The sequence below is a fragment of the Chrysoperla carnea genome, chromosome 3, assembly GCF_905475395.1.
Source record: "Chrysoperla carnea chromosome 3, inChrCarn1.1, whole genome shotgun sequence".
Classification (NCBI taxonomy): Eukaryota; Metazoa; Arthropoda; class Insecta; order Neuroptera; family Chrysopidae; genus Chrysoperla; species Chrysoperla carnea.
The window spans coordinates 66421477-66447718 of NC_058339.1; the positions used below are offsets into that span (position 1 = coordinate 66421477).

Genomic DNA, 26242 nt, shown 5'->3' on the forward strand with positions numbered 1-26242 from the left:
AATTGCCAGAATTTAATAATAAAAATTGGTTAAATTCTGAATCTTTTTTATTAAAAGTTAAAAAGTCAGTAAATGAGGATAAAATTGTATCTTTAAAACCTTGAATTTCATCGGTTATCTCGGAATTTAAAATTCTAGATTTTTCAAAAATGTAGTTAAATATTAAAACTCGCATACTGTTCAAATGATTCTTTGCTCTCATTTCTTTATAAAATGTATTCAAAGCATCTTTTTTCTCATTTTGTGGTAATAGTTCAATAAACTTGGCTATATTTACAACTCTTTCAATTTTATCAGAACTTGAATATTTATTATAGTTATAAGCCTGTTTACCAATTTCAGACATTGACGTTGACTTTAATTCTTTACAATGATTAAGAGCTTCTGTTATCATTCCTTGCACGATTTCTATTACACACAATTCATTTGTATCAACATTAATTAATTTTCCTGAATTTTCCTGATGTATTTCTTTGGTTTCGCGATTATCTTTAGTATTAAGCATGTCGCTTACCAATGAATCAAAAATTTCACTAATTTCTTGCATTGGAAATAATTCATCTGATTCGGATTCTGGAAAACTATCCATTGTGAAATTCTTTGGTAAACTATGATTTTTGCGTATGAACATTTCATTTATTATACTTTGGTAAGAAGATATATTAATTATTAATTGAATAATTATTGCCATTTTAAAACAATTCCCCCATTTGTTCATCTGTAAGTTTATAAAAATTAATTTGTGGCTTAAAATTCAATAATAATTATTATAAAGGATTTTTTTTTAATTAAACACGTAAACAAGTGAAGTTTACAAAATTTAAAAAACCCCCGATAAATTTTTCTGGCATGGAACCGTAAACTCGAACTTGAAACATAATTAAAAATACTCTCCATTACGATGCCACAGGCAGACAAACAGACAGACACACATACACTACTTTTTTTGGATCGGGGGTTAATATTCTCAATCGTCAAAATGTTGGCTTTGTAGTTTGCTGGAAAGTTAATTTTCTATCATTTGTGATTAATTATGATTTTGGGCTTATGGGATGGAGAAAGAACACTTGATAGTTTTTGAAGTTATTTTTTAATTACATGCAATAAATAACAATAGTTTCATACAGACCTTTAAAATTGTTTTTTGAAAAATAAACAATCAATCAATTAATCACACAAAAACTTTTCTTAGATATTCTAGTTTAATTTGAATGCTGCAAAGAACAGTCTTTAAATATTAACTGTTTTATCATTTTTATTTCAATAAAAACTTTATCAAAATCACAACATAAGTTGCTCTAGAGTCTAGATAAGTAAATTTAAAATCATCAAATCAAAACTATTTCCAAATTTTAAGGCGATGTTACGTCCAACTTCATACTAAGCAAAATTTTACTGGATCGGCTTATAATTAAAAGACGCGCAGAGATTTTAAGCCGCGCGTCAAAACTCCAATGCATTAACTAATTTTAATAATAAACAATGGTACTGAAATAATATACGTAATGAATCTCCTATCTATTTTTTTTTATTTTTTTAATATATTAATACAGAGTTCAAATCCCACAATACATTTAAAATCTCAATTATTTCCAAGAATTTTTGATGCAAGTTCCTTATAAAAATTTGTACATGTTTATTTTTATTGCTTCAAAATAAATACTTACGTTAAAAAACTTACTTTAAAAAAATTATTTGATAACTTCTAACCTTGATGACTTCTGGACTTGTATGATTTGTTACAATTAAAATTTCCCACATATTATTTTTATAAACTGGCCCAAAATCAGGTAGTTTTGCCGTTGCTAACACGTTTTCAAACCTATTTAGTATGGACGTAGTTTTGTTTGTTTTATAATTAAACTAGCAGTTAACCACCCGCATCGCGTAAATACGAAACACGTCTTCCATAAATTCTGTTAAAAAATTTGAAGTAGATTGGACCAAGGAATCACGTTGTCCCATACAACGTGATTCTTCAAACTTAGTCCCCGTCTTTCACCCCTTTAGGGGTACAATTTAGTCATACAAAGAACACACCCTCCAAGTTTCAGGTCTCTATGATCAGCGGATTAGTCAATCAGTCATTCAAGACAAAGCATTTTATATGTACAGAAAATAAGGTAATTATAATTTCCAGGCAGTACTTCATCCTTATCTAAGTTCAATAAAAGAATAAATAATTCAATCGTTTAAAAATTAACTCTTGAAAACGTTACCAGATCTCGTATCATTAGGTAATAAAAAAAATTCTCATCAAATCTTCAATTAACCTAATTAATTATCAATAAAAATTTTAAAAAAACACATTAACCTATTTTTTGCCAGATAATTATTCAAATTCATACGCTAGAATTCTATATATTTTGATGAATAAACCGAAGAATCTATTTACTTAATGGTTTATTTGCATTATTAAAAACATAAATCATAAAATAAAAAAACTAAAAAACAAATAAATTTCTTTTTTAATATATTTTCATTTCATTTTGAATAATATTTATTATTTTCTTTAATAAATAATACAATATTGGATTACAAGTTGTTTCAGTGTTTTTTTTTTTTTTCATTTCTTTTTGCATAATTAGAATGCATATTTCGTGTTTATATTATTTGTAATGGAGAAAGAAATATTTATTTGTATTTTAATATGTACATATTTTAACAACGAATTTCTTATTTAATATACATAGTGGGGTGTAAGTAGACATACAATTGAAAAAATAAATAGTTTTGAATTAGGTGAAATTATTTTTTCACCTATTACGCAGGTAGCACAAATTATTTTTACTTGTAAAACATAGTTTCGCACTCCCCTAAAGGGTCCAAATAATATACCATAAAAGCAGCTTTACATCGCCTTCCAGTCGCCATTTGTACTAGTTTTCGAAGAGTCTCACTCATTGAAGATATCTACAAATCATCTCTCCATATTTTAAATTTTTGAAGAAAATAGACACCAAAGCTTTACCCTATTTTACTCCCTCACGAGAAAACAATAATGCTTACGAAAAATTGTTTCAAACAAAAGTTGTTAATTTTTTTATAAGGAACATTTTAAACTTAAACTTTTGTTCTATCTCTAATAGTTTACATCTCAAAAACTGTTAGACACACGGAGCCTTGTGTTGGCTTCAATTGTTCAAATTTAATATAATTTCAAAATAATAACAGCAATTAATGTCAAAAGCTGATATTTTTTTAATGGAACTGCAAAAATGAAAAAAGTCAGAAAATTATGCAGTTTTTTATAAATTATGCAGATAGCACAACTTTATCTTGCTTGATAAACGTAATTTTCACACTCCTCTAAGGAGTTCAAGGAATATAATATAAAAGCAGCTTTACATCGCGTTTTGCGATTTTAATGTAGAATTTAACTGGCGTAATAGTTTAAAACTCGAAATAAAACACGTCACAAATCATCGCTTAATAATTAAGAAAACAAAACTTTCTAAAACTGTATATCCACTCATACCCCACTCTGTACATTGTTTTACAATATGTTTTCAATACGTTGTGTTATTAAATTTTAAGAGGTTTATTTTTATTTTGGAGGGGTGTTCGAAATAATTTGTTTATAATAATGGTATGTAACACGGAAGACCTTGATTTTTAAGTGGAACAATTTCGAAATAGAATATTCCTAAACAGATTAAGTTTCGTGGAATTTAGTCTTCTTTGCAGTACCTCATTTATAAATATTTGATGTTTTAGCATTCCATTTATTTTAAAGGAATGTTTAAGATAATATATATTAGCAATGGAAATATTTAAGACCAATTTAAAAAAGGATTCCTTGGTTTAAAAATGTTCTAAGCAAAATTATAGCAGATAGTAGCTAAAATAAATTCATAAATAGCTGAAATCGAGTATTTGGTTTATTTTGTCTAATACTCTTCATCTTTTTTTAACAAAATTATCGACAAAGTCGAGCTTTTTTTGGTATTTCCGATCCTTTATTTTTGATTAAACATTGAGTTTTTGAAAACTGACAAATTTTCTTTCTTTACAAAAAGTAAGTACTCGCTTGTCGAGCAAGACAATACATGCAATAAGGAATATAAATCGAAATTCAACCATTTTCATTTCTTAGATTTTTCATTATCTTCTATTTTCACATTTTCTAACTATCTAACCTTAAAAGTTCTTTTAGGATATTTTTTGTTTTTAGATCCTAACAACATAGCGTACTAAAAATATACTAATCTAGCTTTTTCCCATGTTCAAAATAATTGTGTAACAAAAATTGAGCAACGTGTTCAGTTGTTTTTTTTCAGGTTACTACTGGTTAATTATATAATTATTGTTATTTTATAACGTGAAAACAATTATCCTTGTTTAAGAATTTTTATCGAAAATATATTTAAACCTTGAAATAAATACTTGATATTCATAAACACCTCGATCAATTCGAAGAATTCATCTCAATTTCTAATTATTTAAATATTACGAATAAAATTTCTTAAATGGAGTGTTTATTTATGTAAAGTAATTCCAAAGTACATTATAGTCAACGAACTGTCGTTTAAATAAATATTTCATGTAATTAACATAAAATTTGATAATTTACAAAAAAATCTATTACGAACATTCGCAGAACACCTGTATACAATACAACCCTTTTGTAAGCTAAATTCAATGTCAAATATTGAAATATTTGATTCAAGGAAATCAAAAATCATACCATACCAATTCCCTTTTTGTATCATATTTCTTTCAAATTTATTATTGAATAAAAAATATTGACTTCTTTCATAAGGAACAACTTTCTAATTTAAAAAAAGTTTTTTTTTCAATGAGTTCATTACTAACCTTGATTAGTTTTAAGATGTTTTCCTTTGAAAAACTTTCTTGTCTCATTTTTAAGAACAATATTCCAATTGAAGAGAAAATCAGTTCACCGTTATTCCTATTTATCCTATCGCTTTTAATGTATTATCCTGCAATATAATAGAGATTTAATGAATATAACATGACTCATGTTAAAGAATTCTGCTTGTTAGTAAGTAAATGCCTTAGATATAACTAATGATATAATAAATGATGGAAGCGCAATTAAGTTACGTAGTGCTTTGATTCTTACTATGTGCTATACACTTATTTGCGCTCCCACCATACTTATTACACTAATTTGTTTTAGAACTCGAAAACGCTTTTTAATTATTAATTTTGTTATTGCAATTAGATAGATATGAAATACATGTAACACTTCTACATGTTCGAATTCCGATCTCTTGAAAAATTGCTGATTTTAAAAACATTTTAAGACCAATATTAAAGTAACAGCCCCCCACTGTTACTTTAATATTATTGAATTTCATAATTAAAGAATGTTATTTTAATTTGTCAGGCAGAAATTTGTTTGGTTGAAGCACGCATTTTGCGTTAGTTAATGTAACTGCTCTCGAGTGTAAGGCCTACTTCATTTCCACATAATAAGGAAAAGAATTTTCAAGATTCAGTCGTCTTATAATTAACTCTCGCAAACGTTGCCAACTTGCGTATCATATTTTCAAAGATAAGGACGTGGTATAATTTTGAATAAACAATGAGTGATTGTCAAGATCACTTAGAAAATAAAAATGATCCAAACAATTTGAAATTTCATTTATCAATTAATCATCCTTTTAACGTCGTTTGTGAATGAAATTCATATCGATTCTCTGTACGGTTTAGGAGAAATTAAGTATCAAAGTCAGTTCTTTTCATTTTTATGCACAGTTCTTAATTTTGGTATGATTTTAAAGCTTGAGGAATATTGATAAAAAAATTTTTATGTAAATGGTATCATTTTTAAAAGCACTTATTGACTAAAAACTAACATTTATTACGACTTCTACGTATATAACCATATAAAAAGAGCTGTTTTTATAATTAATTTCTCGTAAAACGTACAAAACGGCTTGATTTTATACAAGAGGCGTATTAAATACTCATTAATAGACCCACAAAGTTTCAATTTTTTGTAACACTTGGTATCGATACACCTTAATTCTTTTGGTATCGAAATACACCTTAAATCTACTTTTAAGACATAAAGTTTGCACTGAAATCTATAATTTCCTTAATCTCAAACATATTACTTCTATATAATACGTTATATCCTGTGCATAGACGTAAAAAAACAAAAACATTCATCTATATTTTGTCTAAATTAGTCAATTATATATATATATATATATATATATATATATATATATATATATATATATATATATATATATATATATATGTATATATATATATATAATATTGAAAACAATATTATATAATTGTAGGTCAAAAATTATAATATACACCCTAAATCAAAACCTAGAAAATATAATATAAATTTTTCTACCTAAAATGATTTCGTCACGATACTTTATTATATAACAGATACGTATACACAAAACACAAAACAGCTGCTACTACTACATATTTTGTGTCAATATAACCTTGAATACAAACATATATATACAACCATTTACCCCCACTCTTATCCCTTCCACTTCCAACACAAACAATTTATTATGTTTGGTCAACATGACATGATTGCCTTACTGCTGCCTTATAATAAATATATATGTATAGTTACATCTTTATATGCAAAAATATTTTAAATTCATTTACATAACATTTTCCGTACAATATGCTGTTACTTCCAGTTCGAAAACATTTCATAGCTACATTCTGTAGTGGACACTTCGTAAACGAGTGTCGAGGAAAAACTGTTTTGTCGTATGCTTTACCTAGCACTGATTGTTTTATAACAGCCAGTGAGTTTGTAAAGTAGCGAGAACGGTTTTCTACTTATTAACTTATTTTTTAATTGACATACTTTTTTTTTCTACTTCGAGAACTGCATATTCGTGAGTACAAGAGTTGAAGTACAATCTATTTTTTTTTTTCTAAATGGTTGAATAAACTTAAAACGTGTTTATTACTCTATATAGAATAAAATTTTTCTTTCGAGTAATGTTTTTATGATTATAATCTAAGTGATTTTTAAGTATAGCATACATTTTAATTAGTGCAATAAATATAAATAAGTCATTTGAATTAATTAATAAATATAAAGTTAATAATATTTCGTGGGGTTTAAATTCAGTTTCCATGGTTGAAGAAGAAGCGGCATTTGTCGTTGTTTCACTGCCAACAATGTTACAACAGGTAAAAATTGTTTCATTCGAAATTTGTCTGCATTTCCTTGCAAATTTTACTCACAAAACATGAAAATTTATAAAAAAATATTTGGTTATTGAGATTAAAAAATAATCAAGACTTTTCGTATAAATATTATCAAAGATAATAAATGAGCACTCTAGGATATTTCGAAATAAATTTCAATTTTTGCCTCAATTTCCTAGATCAGTTTTTTGTATTTTCTAAATACGTATTTCGACTACCAAGTAGTCATCATCAGTATGAATTAGCTAATCGTAATTACTCTTAAGTTACTTCGTTGCTAATTTAGTGCAGTCCGCCACCAAATTAGCAACGAGTAACATAAGAGTAATTACGATTAGCTAATTCATACTGATAATGACGACTTGGTAGTCGAAATATGTATTTATAAAATACAAAACTGATCTAGGAAATTGGGGCAAAAATCGAAATTTATTCTCTATTTCGGTATAACCTTTCTGCACTCTCGTTGGAAAATAATAAATTTGTTCCTAATCAAATTATGCATAATTTTCTACAATTTTTCTACATATAATTTCTGTTATTGAAAAGTAATTTATTCTCGATAACATATTGCTAATTTTTTCCTGGAGTCTTTTTTACCAAGGGTTGGTTGGCTTTTTTTTTCGTAAAATATATTGTGGTACAAATTAAGTCATGTACCAATGAAAATTTAAAATAAATCACGTATATTTTATAATTGTATAAAATCAAATTTAGAAAATTTTAATAATAAATATTATGAAATAAATATTTTAATAATAAATTCCTATTAAATAATATTCTTCTTGGCGCTTCCACCTAATTATCAGATACTTAATTAAGGAATCCTTGTAATCTTTATATAGATAAATCATTCTTTCATTAAAACCTGCAATAATCATTCGAATTCCTTTTCAAATAAAAGCCGCATTGAAATCGATCAGTTCATTTGAATTCTACAATGCTAAAGACAAATAAACCAGACAGACACAATCACATTAAACTCCTCCTCTTTTTTCGAAGGTTAAAATTAAAGCAAAACAGAATTTTTCATGGATTTTACATAAATCCATCACCAAATTTTTATAGCAAAACACAGTTCAATTCCTTTTTTTATTCCAAACCTCATTGATTACTCTCTCTAGTGAAGGTTTAGTAAGAAAAAAAGTTTTTACTTTATAAATTATTATTAAAATATTAAATTCAAACACGAACGACATTTTATGCAAATTTTTATGTTAGTGATGTTTTGATTAAATATTATTATGTTTGAAAAAACAGACATTAAACTTAAATTATACATATTTTTGTTAAAATATATAGTAAAATTATATGATTTTATTCAACTTAAAACGCCTTACGATGGTGCTATTAAACTTAGAAACATATGGAAGAGTGTTGAATCTTGGATCACAATGCACTACCATTAAAATATAATATAACAACAAAAAAAGTACTAGTTTTCGTTAATTCTTCGCATTTTCTCGATATAATAAATATTTAGAACTAATTTGTTATCGATAACGTATATTTCTATTTTATAAACATATCCATGGTATAAAACTTTAATTTACTATAAATTACATTTTACACGGCAATTATTTTGCTTCTTTACAATTAGTTGAAGCAGTTACTGAGCGTTCGGAAAAGAAGGTCTTCATAAGAGAAACTTTTCCATGTTTCAAATACACCATACGATGCTGTTTCCTAGAGTTTAGTGCAAAGATTACAGGTACAATCTCTGGGATGATCTGGATATACCTTAGATCATCCCAGAGATTGTACCTGTAACCTTTGCACTGCACTCTAGGAAACAGCATCGTATCGTGTATTTGAAACATGGAAAAGTTCCCTCATGGAGACTTTGTTTTCCGAACGCTCAGTAATCGCTTCAACTAATTGTAAAAAAGCAAAAAAGTTGCTGTGTAAGTATCTATATTTATTGATCGTTATTACTATAAGCAACGTTATATTTAAGTTGAAATATTGCATTACAAATTACCCATCTGTAAGCAGTGCTTTGGCGGAATGTTATTTAAAACACAATAAAAACAATCATCAACTTTTTCAATTTTCATTTAACGGAAAAACAAAAAGCTAACAGAACCATATCCTCAATTGCGTGAGTCCTCTGGCAAGCACTCAAAGTTAGAGCACTGAAATTTTGTCTTCATATATTTACGTCTAATAGATAACAATATCTGTTTAGAAACTGAAGAGTGATTCGAAGTGCATTATTACCAAGGTATAACACTTTACCCTATGCTCGAAAATAATATACAAAAAAAAAAACTTAAAATGTCTATAAATGTTTTACAATCGTCTACCTTCATTAATAAAATGTTTTTTATCTTGAAAACTAATTCATAAAAATTGTTGTAATTTTTATTAATATAAGGTTTTTTTAAATCGTTTTTTAATAGCTAATGCTTAAGCATAAAGTGACGGCATTTATGGATTGTGATTTATTCGTTTCTAGATTCTTAAAAATTTAAACATGCGAAAAAGAAACAGAAATTATTTACCAAAATAGTTTTAGAAATTTCTGCGTTTAGCCTATACAAAAGCGCTTAAAAATATTTGAATTATTGCCAAAACAAACGCCTCAGTAAACGATTTTAACATTCGCATTTTTTCTCCTCAGCTATTTTATCGGCTGAACGTAGCTTTTTTAAAACCCTGAAAAAAAATATTTAAACATATAATAATATTACTCTAATTATCAGGTTCACAAAAGCTAGCTCAACTTAAAAATATTGAATTTGGATTAGGTGACAATTAGAAGCATTTTAGGTGGAATTGAGGTACGTAAACGAATTAGGTACACAAACGATTTTCAAACAACTAACCAAAAAAACGAAAGGTTTGGAAAGATATTTTCTTTTTCCTAGGCGTAACATTTAAGTGCTAAATAAGTCCATCCACACATCTTGAAAAATTTAAACTATAGCATCTTAAAAGCTCTTAATTTTCGCCTAATCTAAATTCATTATTTTTAAGTTGGGCTATCGCCAGTTTTATGTACATCTTATTATCAAAAAAATAAAATTTTTTCTCCACAAAAACACACTCGCTACTGCAAAACTCTCTTTTTAATGAAAAATGAATATATTATTTCAGACTGCCAGTTATGGAAAAAAGAATGGAATTTGGTATGCTGCACCAGGTGGTGGTGGCTGGAATAAAAGTGCAAATGTTAGTCGTAAAGCTAGCATCGTTGAAACAGATGTACCACCTCCAGGAGGCGGTACAGTTAAACCGAGTTCTGGGCGGGTTATTCGAATTATAAATAATATGGACCATACCGTACAGGTTAGAAACATATTTCTAAATTATTAACCCTCACTCCTATTAAGTTAAACTGGATAATTTTGATTCAAGAAATGATTCTTACAATTCAATTATTTTAAATGCATAAGTAATTTTGAAGAATATTTGGTGTATTTTAGACGAAAGATATTATCTTGGTAAATTCTTAAAATATGATATACAGCAAATATGACTTGCGGGCGGAAAAATTTTAAAATATGTTATGCGCTAATCTCGATAATCGGGACTCAATAAGACTGGGGTTATTCCGAAAACTGGGATTGTCTGGAAAAAAAATTAAAATATAAACACCATTAGAATATGTATTTAAGCGAAACTGTACATATAATACATATACCCTATATATAGGGTGTCTTTTTTAAGTTGACATATTCTTGAAACTCGACAAATAAGTTTTATCGATAAAAAAAGCCCAAAAATGTTGTTATGTTACCCAGATATTAAACGTGACCTAGGTTTTCAAGCTCACTCTACTCCATAACTGGTAATCGATAAACACTTTAAATTAGAAAGTTGTTATGGATTAATAAGTAACATTTTTGTTTGGCAACATTTTTTTCGCAAACCGTACAACTTAGGCAAAAACGGGCTGAAAAATTTTACTCAAAATTACTTTACGTATAAAAATTGTTATTTCGTATAATTGCGAAATCTAGGCAAAAAATTCCCAATAAATCCAACAAAAGTAGTTCGTTTTTCTATAAAAACCATTTCAATTCAAATTTATTGAATAAACGCACAAAAAGCTAGATTTTTTCTATCAATTACTGCCTAAACTAATCGGTTTACAAATCAATTTTTCAAATAAAAACTGTTTGCGCATTAATAAAAAACAACTTTCTAATTTAAAACGTTCATCTAATGTTTGTCAGTTACAAATCAAAGTGAGGTTTTAATTGAACTTACTTAGATCAAATTCAATGCCGCTATTAGGATATATCCCTTTGAAACTAAAATTTTTCGTTTGAAGCATTTTTCTCAACTAAATTAATTTATCGATGTCAACTTATAATAGCACCCTGTATTTAGTATGAGTGTAAAGGGTGGCAAATGTTATATTTACCCGAAGCATCTAAATAGATAGGTCGGGTCCTGCTTATTCTACCTCAACCTCATTAATAATGAAAAAGATTAAAGGATGCACAAAATGCAATAAAATGAATCAATTCTTGAATCAATACCATTTAGTCGAAAGTTTGAATCCTAAATCATAATTATTGTTTTGTAGTGTCGAGTGTTATTAAATTTAAGAACGTCCCAACCATTTGAAGAAGTATTAGAGGATTTAGGTCAAGTATTAAAAATGAATGGAGCCAAACGAATGTATACAGTACAAGGTCAAGAGGTAAAAACTTAAAAAACTAAAAAACATATATTCAAATTTATTCGTTTAATCCATCATATTTTTAATTGCATGTCATAATAATAATCGTCATACTCGTATCACACAAAAAATAATATGTCAGACACACATAATACAATCTGATATTAGGATATTTTTAGGTAATATTACATGTAACTTATCCACCTAAAACCTAAAATATAATAATCGTATATGTAGTGTATATATTTTAGGAAAACCTAATACACGGTGAAATGTTTATCCGAACATTTAGTAAATGTCTTTTATTATGCATTCACCTACTATGACAACCGCTAAAAATCACTATTAATTAGTGAATGTATAATTTTTTACGTACCCAAGCAGGCAAGATTGAAATTCATTCCAGTCATGATTTAAAAATAAAAGAGTGATTGGTTTTGAGTTTGCTTTTTAATATTTTTAACACAAAATCGTTTCTAGAATAAAGAAAAAACCTTTAAAAATTCATAAAATCAAAAGTTCACACTACGAATGCAATAAGCTTTGATTGGAAAACTATTAAAATATTAGAAAAGTCTTCACCTTTTTTCTGCGCCAATAACATCACACATTTTTTCTAGAAATCCCAAAATCAGCACACTTAGTTCTACTCGGATTTTTTTTCCAAAACAAATTTCAAATCATAATAGATATTAGGGAATTTCCTCAGAAGGAAATGGAGCTAATGCTTTTGTACTGATGATGGAATTTCTTCAAATATTCATCGATCCTAACTAATAAACATATGTATCTATACGTTTATCTAGCATAGCGGTAGCAATTTACGTCCGATTTTAATAAAATTTGGTATCAAGAAGGGTTTTGGTATTTGAAAGGTCAAGTTCAATAATGAGAAAAATCAACAGATAAATATGGGATAGGGGATGCACAAAGTACAAAATTTTGAATTATTCCAAAATAAAAAATATTTTTGTATTTTTTTATCAGTTCTAAGCAAAAGGGCATTTGTGTAGTTTTTTCTCTAGACGCTTAGTTTTCGAAATAATATTTCTTGAAAAATTAAACGTGGAATATTCGATGTTAAGAAAAAATTAAGAGATTAAAATTATTTTTTTAATCTCTTAAGAGTGAATTCGCTTAGCTAACGCAGCATCTGCCCTACAGATTTTCAATAATAGAGCGTATCGATAAAAACTGGGGTGGTTACTATAATTTTTGCATATTTTTATTATATATTCAAAAATAATAACCCTTTATTCATATGGCATTATTTAAGCATTTGATACAATAAAAATTTCTCCGTGTATAGACAAAACGTAACACTACACAGGTTCAAGATCGACTAGTGAAATGTCACCACTGATATATAAATCTTGCTACAACAATACGACCAAAACTTTGTATTTTAATGTTATCACACCGCCAATACCTACCTACACATTATTGAAAATTTATATTCATTTCCTTTGTGTCAAAACAATCACACTTTTGATTTTCGATATAGATTTTATAGTACCGTTTAAATGTATTCAACTCATGATGTAATTTTTCAAAAAAATCTCACACTTCGTTTTGATTCAAGATTGAATTTATATTAGGTTTTTGGTAGTACATACTATATTATAATAAATAATTAAAATAATTTTATTATTAGTGTATGACTACAATTTTTTTTATTTGACCTCAAAATTTTTCGAACTTGCATTTATTCTCAAGAGATTTAATTTAATTTATTTAAAAAATTGTTTATAATAAATATAACAGACAAAAATTAATTATTATTATTATTTTTTTTTATTATTATTTATTTAAAATATATTTTTGATAAAACTTTAAAAGTACTTAAAGATGGTCGAACAGTACACTGCGATTTTGCTAAATTTACAGATTACAAATTTAATCAGTTGTCTTGGCGTTCTTATACTCTTCGCCAGACTATTTTTTAGATTGTAGAGATTCAATTTTTAAAAGTAGAAGTTTTCTAAATTCACAACACGTAAAATTCCATTTTTTAATGATTAATGATTACGTAAAAACCCTTCGTAAAATTTTTTTCAAATAATTATTTTATATGTATGAGTTAGCAATAAATAACATATCATAAATTCATAACTATATCTGTACATTACTTTGATGTTCGATCAACCTTAAAGAAAACTGAAAAAATGAGGAATTAGCCCAACTTTTTCGATTTTTTAGCTCCTCCTAAAATCTCTAAAAATTGATAAAGTTGCTTGAATATTTTTGATAATGACTTGAAAAACTTTGCCAGAACTTGAGTCAAAAGTCTACTACGAATTCAGTGTTTATAATAATAATGCAGCATATGAACTTGAACCAAATTTTCTAAACGATTCTAAACACACATTTAACCTATTTTTTACTTTTCTATTCACAGAAAACTATTCAAACTAAAAAAAGTTACTTTTAAACATGCTATGACACACTTTTTTATGAAAATTTATGAAAATTAAAAGAAAATACAGGTCAACAAATATAAAGTTTTTGTTGACAAAATATTAACACCCCCGCGTATATATAAAGCATAATATTTATAACCCTTCGCTATTATATAATCTATTAGTGTAGGGGTAATTCTCATGCACAGAATTATTTATAAGAATTTCTAGTAGAAAAATGTGTTGTTTATTATATATTACGTTTCATATTAAGAAACTAATAATGTTATTATAAAATTTCATGCCTGACTTCCATGTTTCTCATACTGCCTATAGAAGTTTCTATCAATGGTCCGCAAATCATGTCCAGTAAACATAAAAATAAATATTTTATATGTGTATATTTAGATAAAATAGGGAATTCAAAGTGACCTCATTTCTATTACAAGAATTAGAGAAATTTATTTTAGTGTTAAAACGATAACGATAAAAAAAAAAAGAAACCACTATATTTCGGTGACCATTTTATTTTACTTGTTGACAATATAGTTTTTCAAAGCTCGCAAGTTTACACCACTGAATAAAAAAGTTACGGGTAGGGGGGCTAAAATATCAAAAATCCATCGTCTTGACAAAAAAATATGTAGTATGTATTTGATCTTTATCGGTGAAATCGTTTAGAAGTTAAACTTTTACAGACGCACCAACGATTATTCAAAGCCTGACAGAGATGTGTGTCATTTTGAAAACACAATAAAACAAAACACCATTAATTTTTCCGAATTATAGTTTTGTACAATCTTGAAAAAAGCATTTATCAAAATTTTATAAATGGGATTTTTTAAGTTAAGGACGTTACCAAAAAATCAAGTTTTCTTAGGATCATCTTTAAATCCTGTATATGCATTCTCATTAATTTCCTTTATATATATAATTTTAAATTTATAAATTAGAACTGTAAAAATTTGCTGTTTTTAACATATAAATCCTATATTGAAATGTTTTTAAAGGTAAGTATGCTTTATTATTTAAGAAGGTTGGAAAACTAATATTCATCAAGTTAAAAACATGGCAATTTTTTTTCCTATAAAGAAAATTATAACTATTTTTCCATAAAATACGTTTAAAATGATGAAATGTATGGCATTTGTGTTAATTGTCTTCTAAGTGATTTCTTTAAATCTTTAAGCATCAATATATTAAAAACTGTGGTATAAATCGAAAAATTCTATTCTTAATTTTTCGTCTGATTTTTCCAAGTTCTAACAGAATCCCTCATAATTTGAAACGTAAATATCAAATATTTTCACTCATTATTTTTTTTTGGGAACATCCCTAAATGAGAATTTTATACTTTGGGAACGTCCTTCAAAAAGCTATAAATTGATCGGATTTAACAATTTGCTGCTTTTCATTGCGAGTTCAAATGAAAAGGTATTTCAAAAGAGAGATAAACTATACCAAAACAAGCGGAATGTGATGAATAATTTGGTATCCTCGAAGAATATGTAGGTACGCCTGAATGGACGTCATCTGACTAAAATGACTTTTAAAACTCAATAATTTAACAATTTAAGTCTATATCAACTAAATTTACTTAATTTTTTTAATTTCCATTTTATAAATAACTCAAAAATACAGTTTACATAAGTTTCTTTAATTTTTGTGTTTTAATGGATTTTTTAGACCTTTTATAAAAGTGCATATACTTCTATGCCTAATTCCATACATAAAAATATATCTCAAATATTTTCAAAATAATTATTAGTATAAAAAGACTTCAGTTCCTACTAAAACCAAGATTGTCTTGACAAGATCTAAGCCAAATAACTCTGAACTATAATAAGACGACTTCTCATTTAGATATATTCGATTCCTACTTTCATTCCATAGATATATAACATATAGAGGATCCCATGTATTGAAATTGGTCTGAATTTGAGAGATATTAGTGAAATATATTGATATATACTAGTGCCACCAAATGAGTGGCTAGAACTAAAAGAACCAAACATATAGCATTGAATGATTTTATTTAGTTGTCAGCCACTCATTCTGGGCCGCTGGAAATGCTTCAATACAAATAATATAGAGGTAGAAAGATAGGTACTTAATTTTATAATTAATTTTATTTTCTTACGGCATATAGATCCACTATCCAATTATTTAGAGATCAGTGTATCATTCACATAAGTGGCCCTATTAGCTCAGTTGGTTAAGGCGTAACCAATTCCGTCCGCGGTATGCTTAGGGTAGCGGGTTCGATTCCCGCCGTCACAACAAAATTAATATAATTAATAGTTGTGATGTAGTGCATGGTATATGCATGAAGGAGGTGCACTCAGCCTCTGAAATTGAGGAACTGATTAATGAAATTATCAGCGGAAAGGTGGTAAAACACATATATGGTATCACAATGAGCTCTATAGAGTAAGTATGTCCTTCTAGGGCAGCCAATATAACCTAACCTAACACAACCTTCATTTACATAATTTTCGAGAATAAATCTCCGTGTTGTATGGCATGCGTTTTATTAAGTAAATACCCACACTTAGACTGTCGGATTCATGCTAATCGATCGTAAATTGTTTTTTTATCCATCATTACATGGAAGTCTAGTTATATTTAAATACTTTTTTTCCTCTTCTAACATGAAAAACATTAATTTTTATAACAGAAAATAGTTGTATTAGAGACGCATACAAAAATAAATTCGAAATATCAACCAATTGCATGTTCGATTTATTATTTATTTAACTGGTTTATTTTTGGATTTTGTCCGACTTTTATTTTTTTATTATTATTTTTGGATATTTAGCGGCAAATATGTAGTATTCTCCCAAGTTTTTTATACTGAGAATTTGCCGTAAATAAATTAAAATATTCGTGAAGTTTCTAATTTGCGACTTACTTTCTTTTCAAGAAAGTCGGAATGGTTTTTCATGAAACCGTTGGCTTGTAAAATTTCAACTCCTGAAACGGACCAACTCATGAAAATTATTTAAATCATGTCTGGAAGTTGTTCATCTAAAGAAGATTTTAAAAAATTTTCTTGTAATTTTTTTTCAAAAACATTTTGGCTTCAGGCGGGTTTTGAGGCAAGTTTTTATCCGAGATGTTTCTTGGCCGAAGGTGGTCGAAGTTGATGCTTCGATCGGATACTACCATATACCCGATTATAGATTCTTAACGAAAAATCCTAAGTCTGTACTTAGAAAATGTTCTTGAAATAAAACTCTTTGTTTAAAAATTTTAAACTAATTATTTACATTTATACATAATTTTTTTTTCTTCATTAAACATGTAAACTTATTAATTTTTGTAATAAAAAAACAACAGCATAAATAAAAATTATATACTATAGTTCAAATAATTATTTAATAACCAACAAGCTAAGCGTAGTAATACACCTACAAACACACGTGATTTGTGCTTGTAATATGTTATGACGACATAGCATGACTTTTCTTGACCAATTTCCTTTATGAAAATAGCTATTGGTTTTGTACCTATGACTAAAAAAGCGTATAAAAGTTTCACTGTTGAAAATGTTTGAAGATTTATTTTTTATTTCCAAATATTGTACTTTCAAAAAAAATTCAGTGTTTCTAAAGCCATTTTAAGCGGATTTAGGAAAAAACAGAACCGTGTTCCATTTTTGAACGCAAGGACTAAGAACTTCAAAACCCAACCAACTCCTCTATAGCCGACAAACTCAACTTTTGACTGAATTTTTGTTTTTCTTAAGGTCAAATTACTTATATAAATGATTCTTGTCGGATTCGGTGTTATAAAAATGTTATTGTTTTTTTCGTAATTTCTTACGGGATAAGTAAGCCATTCAAAAGTTTAAGAAAATCGAATAATAATATTCGTAGCCAAATTCGTATTGACCTGCTATCGCCTGGGCGTACAAGACTTAAAAACTGCAAGTCTGGAGTTATTACATTTTTTTATCATTTTTTCTCTTAATTTTAAAGCTTAAACCTTGAGGAATATTAATAACAGTTTTTTATGTAAATGGTAAAACATTTTTAAAAGCACTTATTGACTAAAAAACCAACATTTAATACAACTTCTTCATATACCATCATGTAAAAAGAGCTGTTTTTAATAATTCATTTATCGTAAACCCTCCAGAGAATCGACTTGAAATTTATGCAGAAGGCGTATTAAATACTCATTAATTGACACACAAAAATTTCTGTTTTTTGGCAACACTTTCGTTTTGGTATCGAAACGTCTTAAGAATTAAATATTTCATTTGAGAAAGAAAATTCATTTAAATTACGCATATCCAGCGAGACGAATTTTTTTTTCTACTATGATAAACATTGTATTTAAAAATTGTACACAAACCGTATATTATGGTGACATATATTTACACCAAACCAAATGAGTAAAGTCTCCACCCCACCCCTAACGCTCAATAAGAAGAAAACTGTTTTTTAATTGACGAGAAAATATGAAAAAAAAATAGGTCTTGCATGATTCAACCAATCACCTAATATATAATAATAATTAAATATTATTGACTATATACGGGGGGTGCATAACTATGTATACAGTGTAATAATGTATTATTTCTTTATTATTAGTTACAAACAAAATTATGAAATAGAGCACATACACCGTGGGTCAGAAAGGGTTCTTCGTAAAATGATTAATACATACTTCAAATTTTGGAGGTGGCTTACTTTTGGCGAGTCTACCAAATTCTCTTTACGCCTATTTCCAAGGTGCTGCGTTCTCAAATGAGCACGATAACGTCATATTTACGCTATCGATCTGAAAAAAACGCAGCAGGGGATTTGTCGGATACTGTGACCATTTGATAACATTAACAATTATTAAACAATAAAATATTTTGTACGACAAAATACTGCACCGATCACCTCGACCTCGAACATGCCGTACTTAAATGTTTTTTCTTTCAATACATACATAGTTCATTTTTGGCGAATTGTTAAATAATTATTAATGTTATCAAGTGGTCATGATGTCCGATAAATTCCCTGCTGTGTTTTTTCAGACCGAGAGCTTAAATATGATGTTATCGTGTTCATTTGAGAACGCAGTACTTTCGAAAAACGTGGCAGACAGAAGTTTGGTAACTCGCTAAAAGGAAGCCACTCACGAAAAACTTTCTGTCCCACGGTCTAACAGTTTGGGAATTAAAACGGGATATCCTGAATAAAACATGTTTTAATTTCAAAAGGAGCGATTTTAAAAACATTGGAAAACATTCCTGCGCCAACACCATGACATACATTTCTGCAATTCTCTAATAAAAATTATTATTTTTTCTGCAACATTATTTCTGCAAACCTCTTTACATAATAAAGAATACTATATCTTTTATAACTGTATACTTTCTTATGCATCCACCTGCGTACGTGTATTATTAATTTTTATTAGTTAGTAAAATCACAACTTTGTTTTATAAATCAATAATTTGAGAAGGTTAAAAACTATGTAAAAATTAGAATTAATTAGTTTTAACATTCATAGTATCCTTGGCTTGTACGAATTACGCTAAAATGTTCGCAAAAACGATAAATCCTTAATGCATAAACACAACCGTCAGCCTCTTAGCTAAACTTAAAGTTCGAATAAAAATTAAATAAATAAATCTGTTTTTTCACGTCATGTAAGTAAAGAAAGATAGCCACTTTTAGATAGCCAGACATACATAAATGTCACACACATATGACTGATATTCCCATATAATACATACTATATAATTTGAGCCCTCGCGGGTAAACAGTGATGTTTACGAAAAAATGTTTTGTACAAAAGTTGTTTATTTTTTTATAAGAAACATATCCTACATTTAAACCTTTGCTCTATCTCTAACGGTTTACAAATTATTTCTTACGGACCCAAGATCCATGCTGTAAAAATTTCAGTTTTATATCCTTTTTCGTTTTTGAGTTGTCAGACACACGGGCAAACAAGCTACCGAAAATGGACTGATTAGGTGATTTTATGTACAGCCATTCCAAAATTTTGTTCGTAGCATCAATATTTTTAAGCATTACAAACTTAGGACTAAACTTAATATACCTTGATATATTTCATATATAAATGGTATCATAACTAATCCATATGCGATTTATCAAGTATTATGTTTAAAGGGAAACGCTTAATGAAAATTACCGATAATGAAAATTATCGGAATAAGCTAGAAATGTTATTAGAGGGATTCTAATAATGGATGCAAGTCCCGACTAATTTTTCTGGCTAAGGATTGGTCTTACATGCAAATTTTAATCGTATATCCCTGCAATTTTTAAGCTTAAAGCTGTTTTGATTTTAATGATAATATAATATTTCCATAAATCATAAATTTAATTTAGCGCAATAAAATTTACAATTCATTATTCAGTCATAATAGCTAATAGCACTCTTTAATAACACGTTTTTTTTTAATATGTAATTTATACTTTAAAGGTTAGAAGCTTTTCACAACTTCGAAACGAATTTGCCGATGTTGATACATTTTATTTGGGGGTGGGTTCAATTGGTAATGGAGGCAGTGCAATAGTTAGTTCAAGTGCTGCTGCTCTTTTAACATCCCCTGTACGTCGTTCACGTTCACGGGCGGGCGTCGCTGCAGCCCCTCAAGTGGTTGAGGATATGAGTGGTAAACAGAGACGCGCGCGCAGTAAGAGCCGCCCACGAGTATTGTACGCACCGGATGGTGAAATCATACGCGGAAATGGTTTGTAATAACATTTTTTTATTCATTATATTTATAATAATATAAATAATATATCAATCTAGTTTTCATAACAATGAGAAATTATAATGATGGTTTTTTTTTTCATTGTTATATACTTATTATCGTTAGTTCGATTGTTACCTTTTTTTATTTTATTTTTTAATAGAAGAGCCAACTGTAGAAAGTTTTCCCCCAAAACACTCAATTTTTAATGTACTTTCTTGTCCTAAAAATATAACGTTATGCAGAATTGGATTTTATAAATTTTATACGTTTCCACTATTTCCAAATATTTCTTTGGAGTTTATTTTAATGAATATAAATAAAAATTATGGAACGAACTTATAACATAATGGAACTTTAAACGAGATTCTACAAAATCAACTTTCAAAATTTCCTGGAATTATGTACCATTTATAGAATATGGAATTTTTTAAACATTAAATCGGCCCTACCGATTAAAACTTAAAAAATTGCAAAAAATTCCAATAAAATTATGTCTATGTATTTCGTTAATAATTTTGACCCATAATTTATCGAAAATTCTGGTTATTTTGCTATAAGCCAAGTATTTTCCAAAAATTTTCTTAAAATCGATCCGAGAAATCGCTGATTATATGGAATTTTGACTGTATTTTTATTCCTGTTTACGTTGATCGGTCAAATCACCAAATGTTATTTTTGATAATTCCCAATTTTCTACAACGTAAAATACACCGTACAGTTTTTTTAATTTCTGTCTATATTATTTCTAGACTACACACTTTTGGAAGTATTAAAAGAGGAACCAATAAGAGTAACAATTCGTGGATTACGACGCACATTCTACCCACCAATTCATCATGCACCTGTTGATAATTCACCACCAGAAAAGAAAATGCAATTAGAATGGGTGTATCCTTTTTAAAAACAATTTTTAATTCGAAAATGAAAAAGCTATCTCAATTATTAAATAATCTATTTCTATTTATAAATAATTTTCTTAACAAGTATTCTTTAGTTATGGATATAGAGGTACAGATTCTAGACGAAATTTATGGGTTCTTCCAACTGGCGAGTTATTATACTTTGTGGCAGCGGTAGCTGTTATGTATGACCGTGATGAAGAAACACAACGGCATTATGTTGGTCATACTGAAGATATTCAATGGTAATAATCCCTAAAAATTTCGTTTTAAGGTTGTTGTCTCGCTATGGGCATAACTCGAGATAAATTCAATTAAAGTTCGGATAATTAACATGGAAAGCATAGGAAAGGTTGTGTTTTGTTGTGCTTTTTGTTGTTGAAATCAGTTTATTTTGACGCACATTATATGACCACGCTCCCCTTACTCATTTTTCCTAACCATTTCAAGCCCATTTAACCAAAGACCAATTTAACCAAAATAGATTTTTTTCTAGTATGGATTTACATCCGTCCCGTGAAATGGTTGCATCGGGACAACGTGCCGGCCGAAATCGTAAAACACAGGCACATATACGAATTTGGAGTACAGAAACTTTACAAACATTATACGTATTTGGTATGGGTGAATTTGAAATTGGAGTAGCGGCAGTTGCCTTTTCACAATTAGTGAGTGAACTTAAAAATTTGGTTATATTTACAAAACTAATTAAAAAATGTTAAAATTACAGAATGGTGGAGCCTATGTTTTAGCAGTTGATGGAGGTCGAGAAAGTATACTCTCAGTATGGCAATGGCAATGGGGTCATTTATTGGGAAAAGTTGCGGTAGGTAAAATATATTAAACATAACACAAAGCTTATTTTTCGATTCACAAAACTCAAAATGTTAGGAATAACTATTTAAGAAGTCTAATTAAAGTCTTCATTTTAGACTTTAATTAGATTTGAATATGTTATACCTAAACTGACCATTTTTTTTAAAGCTCAAAACGGGACGTCCATATATTATCTGTATGGATGAACCATAGGCACTATAATATATATGATATTATATATCTATTAGGTAATATGACCAAATGGGAAAATGAACAAAGGCGTCTAATATGAATATATTATTTTGTATCATTGTTTTACGTTCATCAAAGCCTAAATTAGTTCAGCTAAAAAGTAACACGACATTCATTGACTGTTAGGCGGTACGAAGTTCGCCGGGTCAGCTAGTATTTAAAATTTTCGTTTAAAACGGGACGTATGGTCAGTTTAGTTATACCCAAAGAGTTTATATACATAGAGAACGCCATGGCTCAAAACTTGCGATATGCGAAGCGATAGAGAAAACTGCCAGTGAGTTCCTCTGTGTCCTTGTCCATTACATACAAAAAATAATAGAAATATAATAACAGACACAAAATCTTTTTGTATCATATAATTATGATATATGATTATGACAAGGACACAGGGGAACTCACTGACAGTCTTCTCTCTCGTTCATCATATCGCATCCACTTACAGGCTATCCATCGCTTTCTCTATATGTATTATCATATCAATAATAAGTAACAGGAATTAGGTGATATTTCTCGGTTAATTTATTTTATATGGAGTATTCAGGAATTTTTTCTGGAGTAGACAAAAAGAAGAATACGTCATTTAAACTAATAAAGGATGTGAGCATGTGAAAACTACTGACTCCCAATACTATTAAGGGGCCCCCCTGTGTGACGACTCGTTATTTTTGACAAACAATGAAAAGGCATAACTTTTTAAGTTTATATCATTTATTTATTATTATTTTAAGATTATGTAAAACTAAATTTCAAATTGTAATCTTCATTAGAACGGAAGTTGTACCATTCTAAGGACACCCGTCTCGAAAAAAAGAACTCTAACTTCCTTCACGATTTGCATGGAATGAACTAAAATTGGTTGAAAATATTAAAAATTAGATTTTTGGCAGACTGCTGAAAAAAAGGGTGCAAGGGTGCAAATTAAGATAAAACTGTTAAAGATAGGAAATTGAAAATTTGCAGGTAGCTTCAACTAGAGATCTTGTGAAATATTCTCAAAAAACGAAAAGAAATTCTATAAAAAATATCTTCGAAAATAAACCAAATAAATGGCGGCCGAAGGGATGCCATAATTGTGTTTTTTTTAACTCTTCTAATTATAAAAAATAATGCAAGCATTGATATTCAACACCTTCTACATATGGTATTTCAACAGTTAACTCATTCATTTGTTTGTTTTCACTGGTTTAAACTTTAATTTATTAGACTTGATTATATATTTGATTTCAAAACCCAATGTTGTTGTACACTCATTTGATAAGTAGCAGGAAACCGAATTTTGTCTTTTTGTCCGCAGTCAGTTTATCATGTCTTTTAATTGTATATCTTGTGAAAGGCTATATGGTCTCATATGGTCTATTTTTCCATTGTACCAAAGTTCTGTTTCAGCGATGAGCTGTACAAACATTACTTTGTTGCGGTTTTATCCGCTTAGCTACATAAAGCTGGTGACAGGATGCTTTAAGTTTGCTAGATTTTTAAAAAAACATCCGGTTGTACTAATTCTAGCTTCCAGAATGTTTTTTTAAGCAATCCATTCCAAATTAAATTTTAGGATTTTATCGGTTGAATTAGATTTGAAACTCTACTAGTATCTGCCAAAGAAGGCACCAGTCTGACCCTATGACTACGTTTTAACTGCCACATATAATATTATGTCATTAACCTGTAGCCCGAAATAATCTAAGCCCAATTTTACAACCATCAATATAGCAAATATTTAGAAATCACTCGAAAAGTTATGATTGATTATGTACCTATTCTATCTTATCGGTTCATTAATTAATAAAAAAGAAGAAAATACTTTTTATCTATCTACAAGATCTAAGTCATTCATTTAAAATGACATTGAATTCGAATAGAAGGAATAAAAAGGTACATGATGAAGTTCGTAGTGAAAGTAATAAATAAATAAACCGTGCACAAGCAAATCCTTTTTATCAAATCCTATTTACTACATATGGTTTGAAATAATAATGAATGCATTCAAGGTCGTATGATGCAGAGTTCAATATGCTAAACAGCACAGTCGTCCGCGACATGATTGTGGTTGGTCAGTCTTTTATACATCACATAACATATGAGAGCTATATGAGAACGTTGTCAAGGTCGGCTATATCTTTGGCACACGTCTGCAAAGGTCTGGAGAAAAAGATTATTTTTCTACATATCGCGTATTGATTGATTGAAAAGAAAATAGAAAAGTAAAAGGCATTGAAAAAATTAAAAAAGTTTATCGAGAGTGGCTCCTCCTGTATACATTTTCCCATGGCTGCTTTATTATTCCTGCAGAGGTATCTCCGCAAAGTAGTTAATGGTAGGTTTTACTACCTCTTGGCTCTTACGGTTCTTTATGGCAAAATGGGCAATAAATGGGGACTAAACTTACGGTAATTCAATGTGCTTGATTGCTTGTTTGTAAAAGTGTATCGTTAAAATAAATAAAAAAGGGAATTTTTCTAAAAATTCATTATGAATTGAAAAATTTATCGCCTGCTTCTCGAATATTTATCGTCTATCTTTTGAATATCTGCTGTCTGTCTATCGAATAATTATGGAAAATCAGAATTCTTACTATCGTCTAGTCTCTTGTTGATGTATTTTCGTATCATCTCCTTTCTCTTGTCTCTCGTGGCATTACTAATTGTTAAGTCTTTCCAAATTGTTTATTTCAATAATTCATAAACAAACGAATTTCACGTACACGGTAAGAAGTGACGTTTACTACAATGCTGGTTTGGTATAGAGACAGGCACTACAGAGTGCCCGTAAGTACCGCAAGTAAGTTTGTTGCATCAGGTAGAAAATAAAATTCTAAGACGAAAAGTTCTTCCATTTTTTGATGCCAGTATTCAATAGGGCTACCCACCAGAAGTATTGTGCGTATCGTCAACCAGTATGAGCCTGACGCCGATACTGCATTGACTCGTCCGCCATAACTAAAGCTAATGTTACTATTCCCTGAATGGCCAAATCAGTATGGCGTTCACACCAATACTGACATAGTGATATCCAACAACAAATTTCTTACCGTGTAGTAGTTAATCAAAAAACTAAAAAAAATGCGTCGAACGTATCTAGACAAAAAATGCGACCTAGACAACGTTCCTCCTTACAATATATCTATATAGCTCTTTATATTCTGTTTTCAATCATTACTAATTCCAATGTCATATAGATGCTATACTACTAACCACTTACTATAGGCTAGTATATTGCTGATATAGACGTGGTGTTGAGGTCAAGGTAATACAACCGGATTGAATATTTCGGACATTAGTGTTCATATTTCCGTTTGGTAGGTTCCATTCTGAATGAAATAGGGTACACCCTATAAAAA

At 28.7% G+C, this 26242-nt stretch overlaps 1 protein-coding gene across 2 annotated transcripts in view; it reads left to right on the plus strand.

The window, feature by feature from the left end:
* Positions 1-26242, plus strand: part of LOC123294557 (echinoderm microtubule-associated protein-like CG42247) — a 54937-nt gene that overhangs the window by 24387 nt on the left and 4308 nt on the right. The window contains exons 1-8 of one of the 2 annotated variants that reach the window (XM_044875626.1): positions 7113-7155; positions 10273-10464; positions 11711-11827; positions 20659-20929; positions 21685-21823; positions 21930-22079; positions 22331-22502; positions 22565-22660. In XM_044875626.1, the coding sequence (XP_044731561.1) occupies positions 7144-7155; positions 10273-10464; positions 11711-11827; positions 20659-20929; positions 21685-21823; positions 21930-22079; positions 22331-22502; positions 22565-22660 (1149 nt within the window). In that variant the 5' untranslated portion in view covers positions 7113-7143. Of the gene's footprint in view, positions 1-7112; positions 7156-10272; positions 10465-11710; positions 11828-20658; positions 20930-21684; positions 21824-21929; positions 22080-22330; positions 22503-22564; positions 22661-26242 lie in introns of those variants that run through there. The other variant, XM_044875625.1, reaches the window with a different exon arrangement.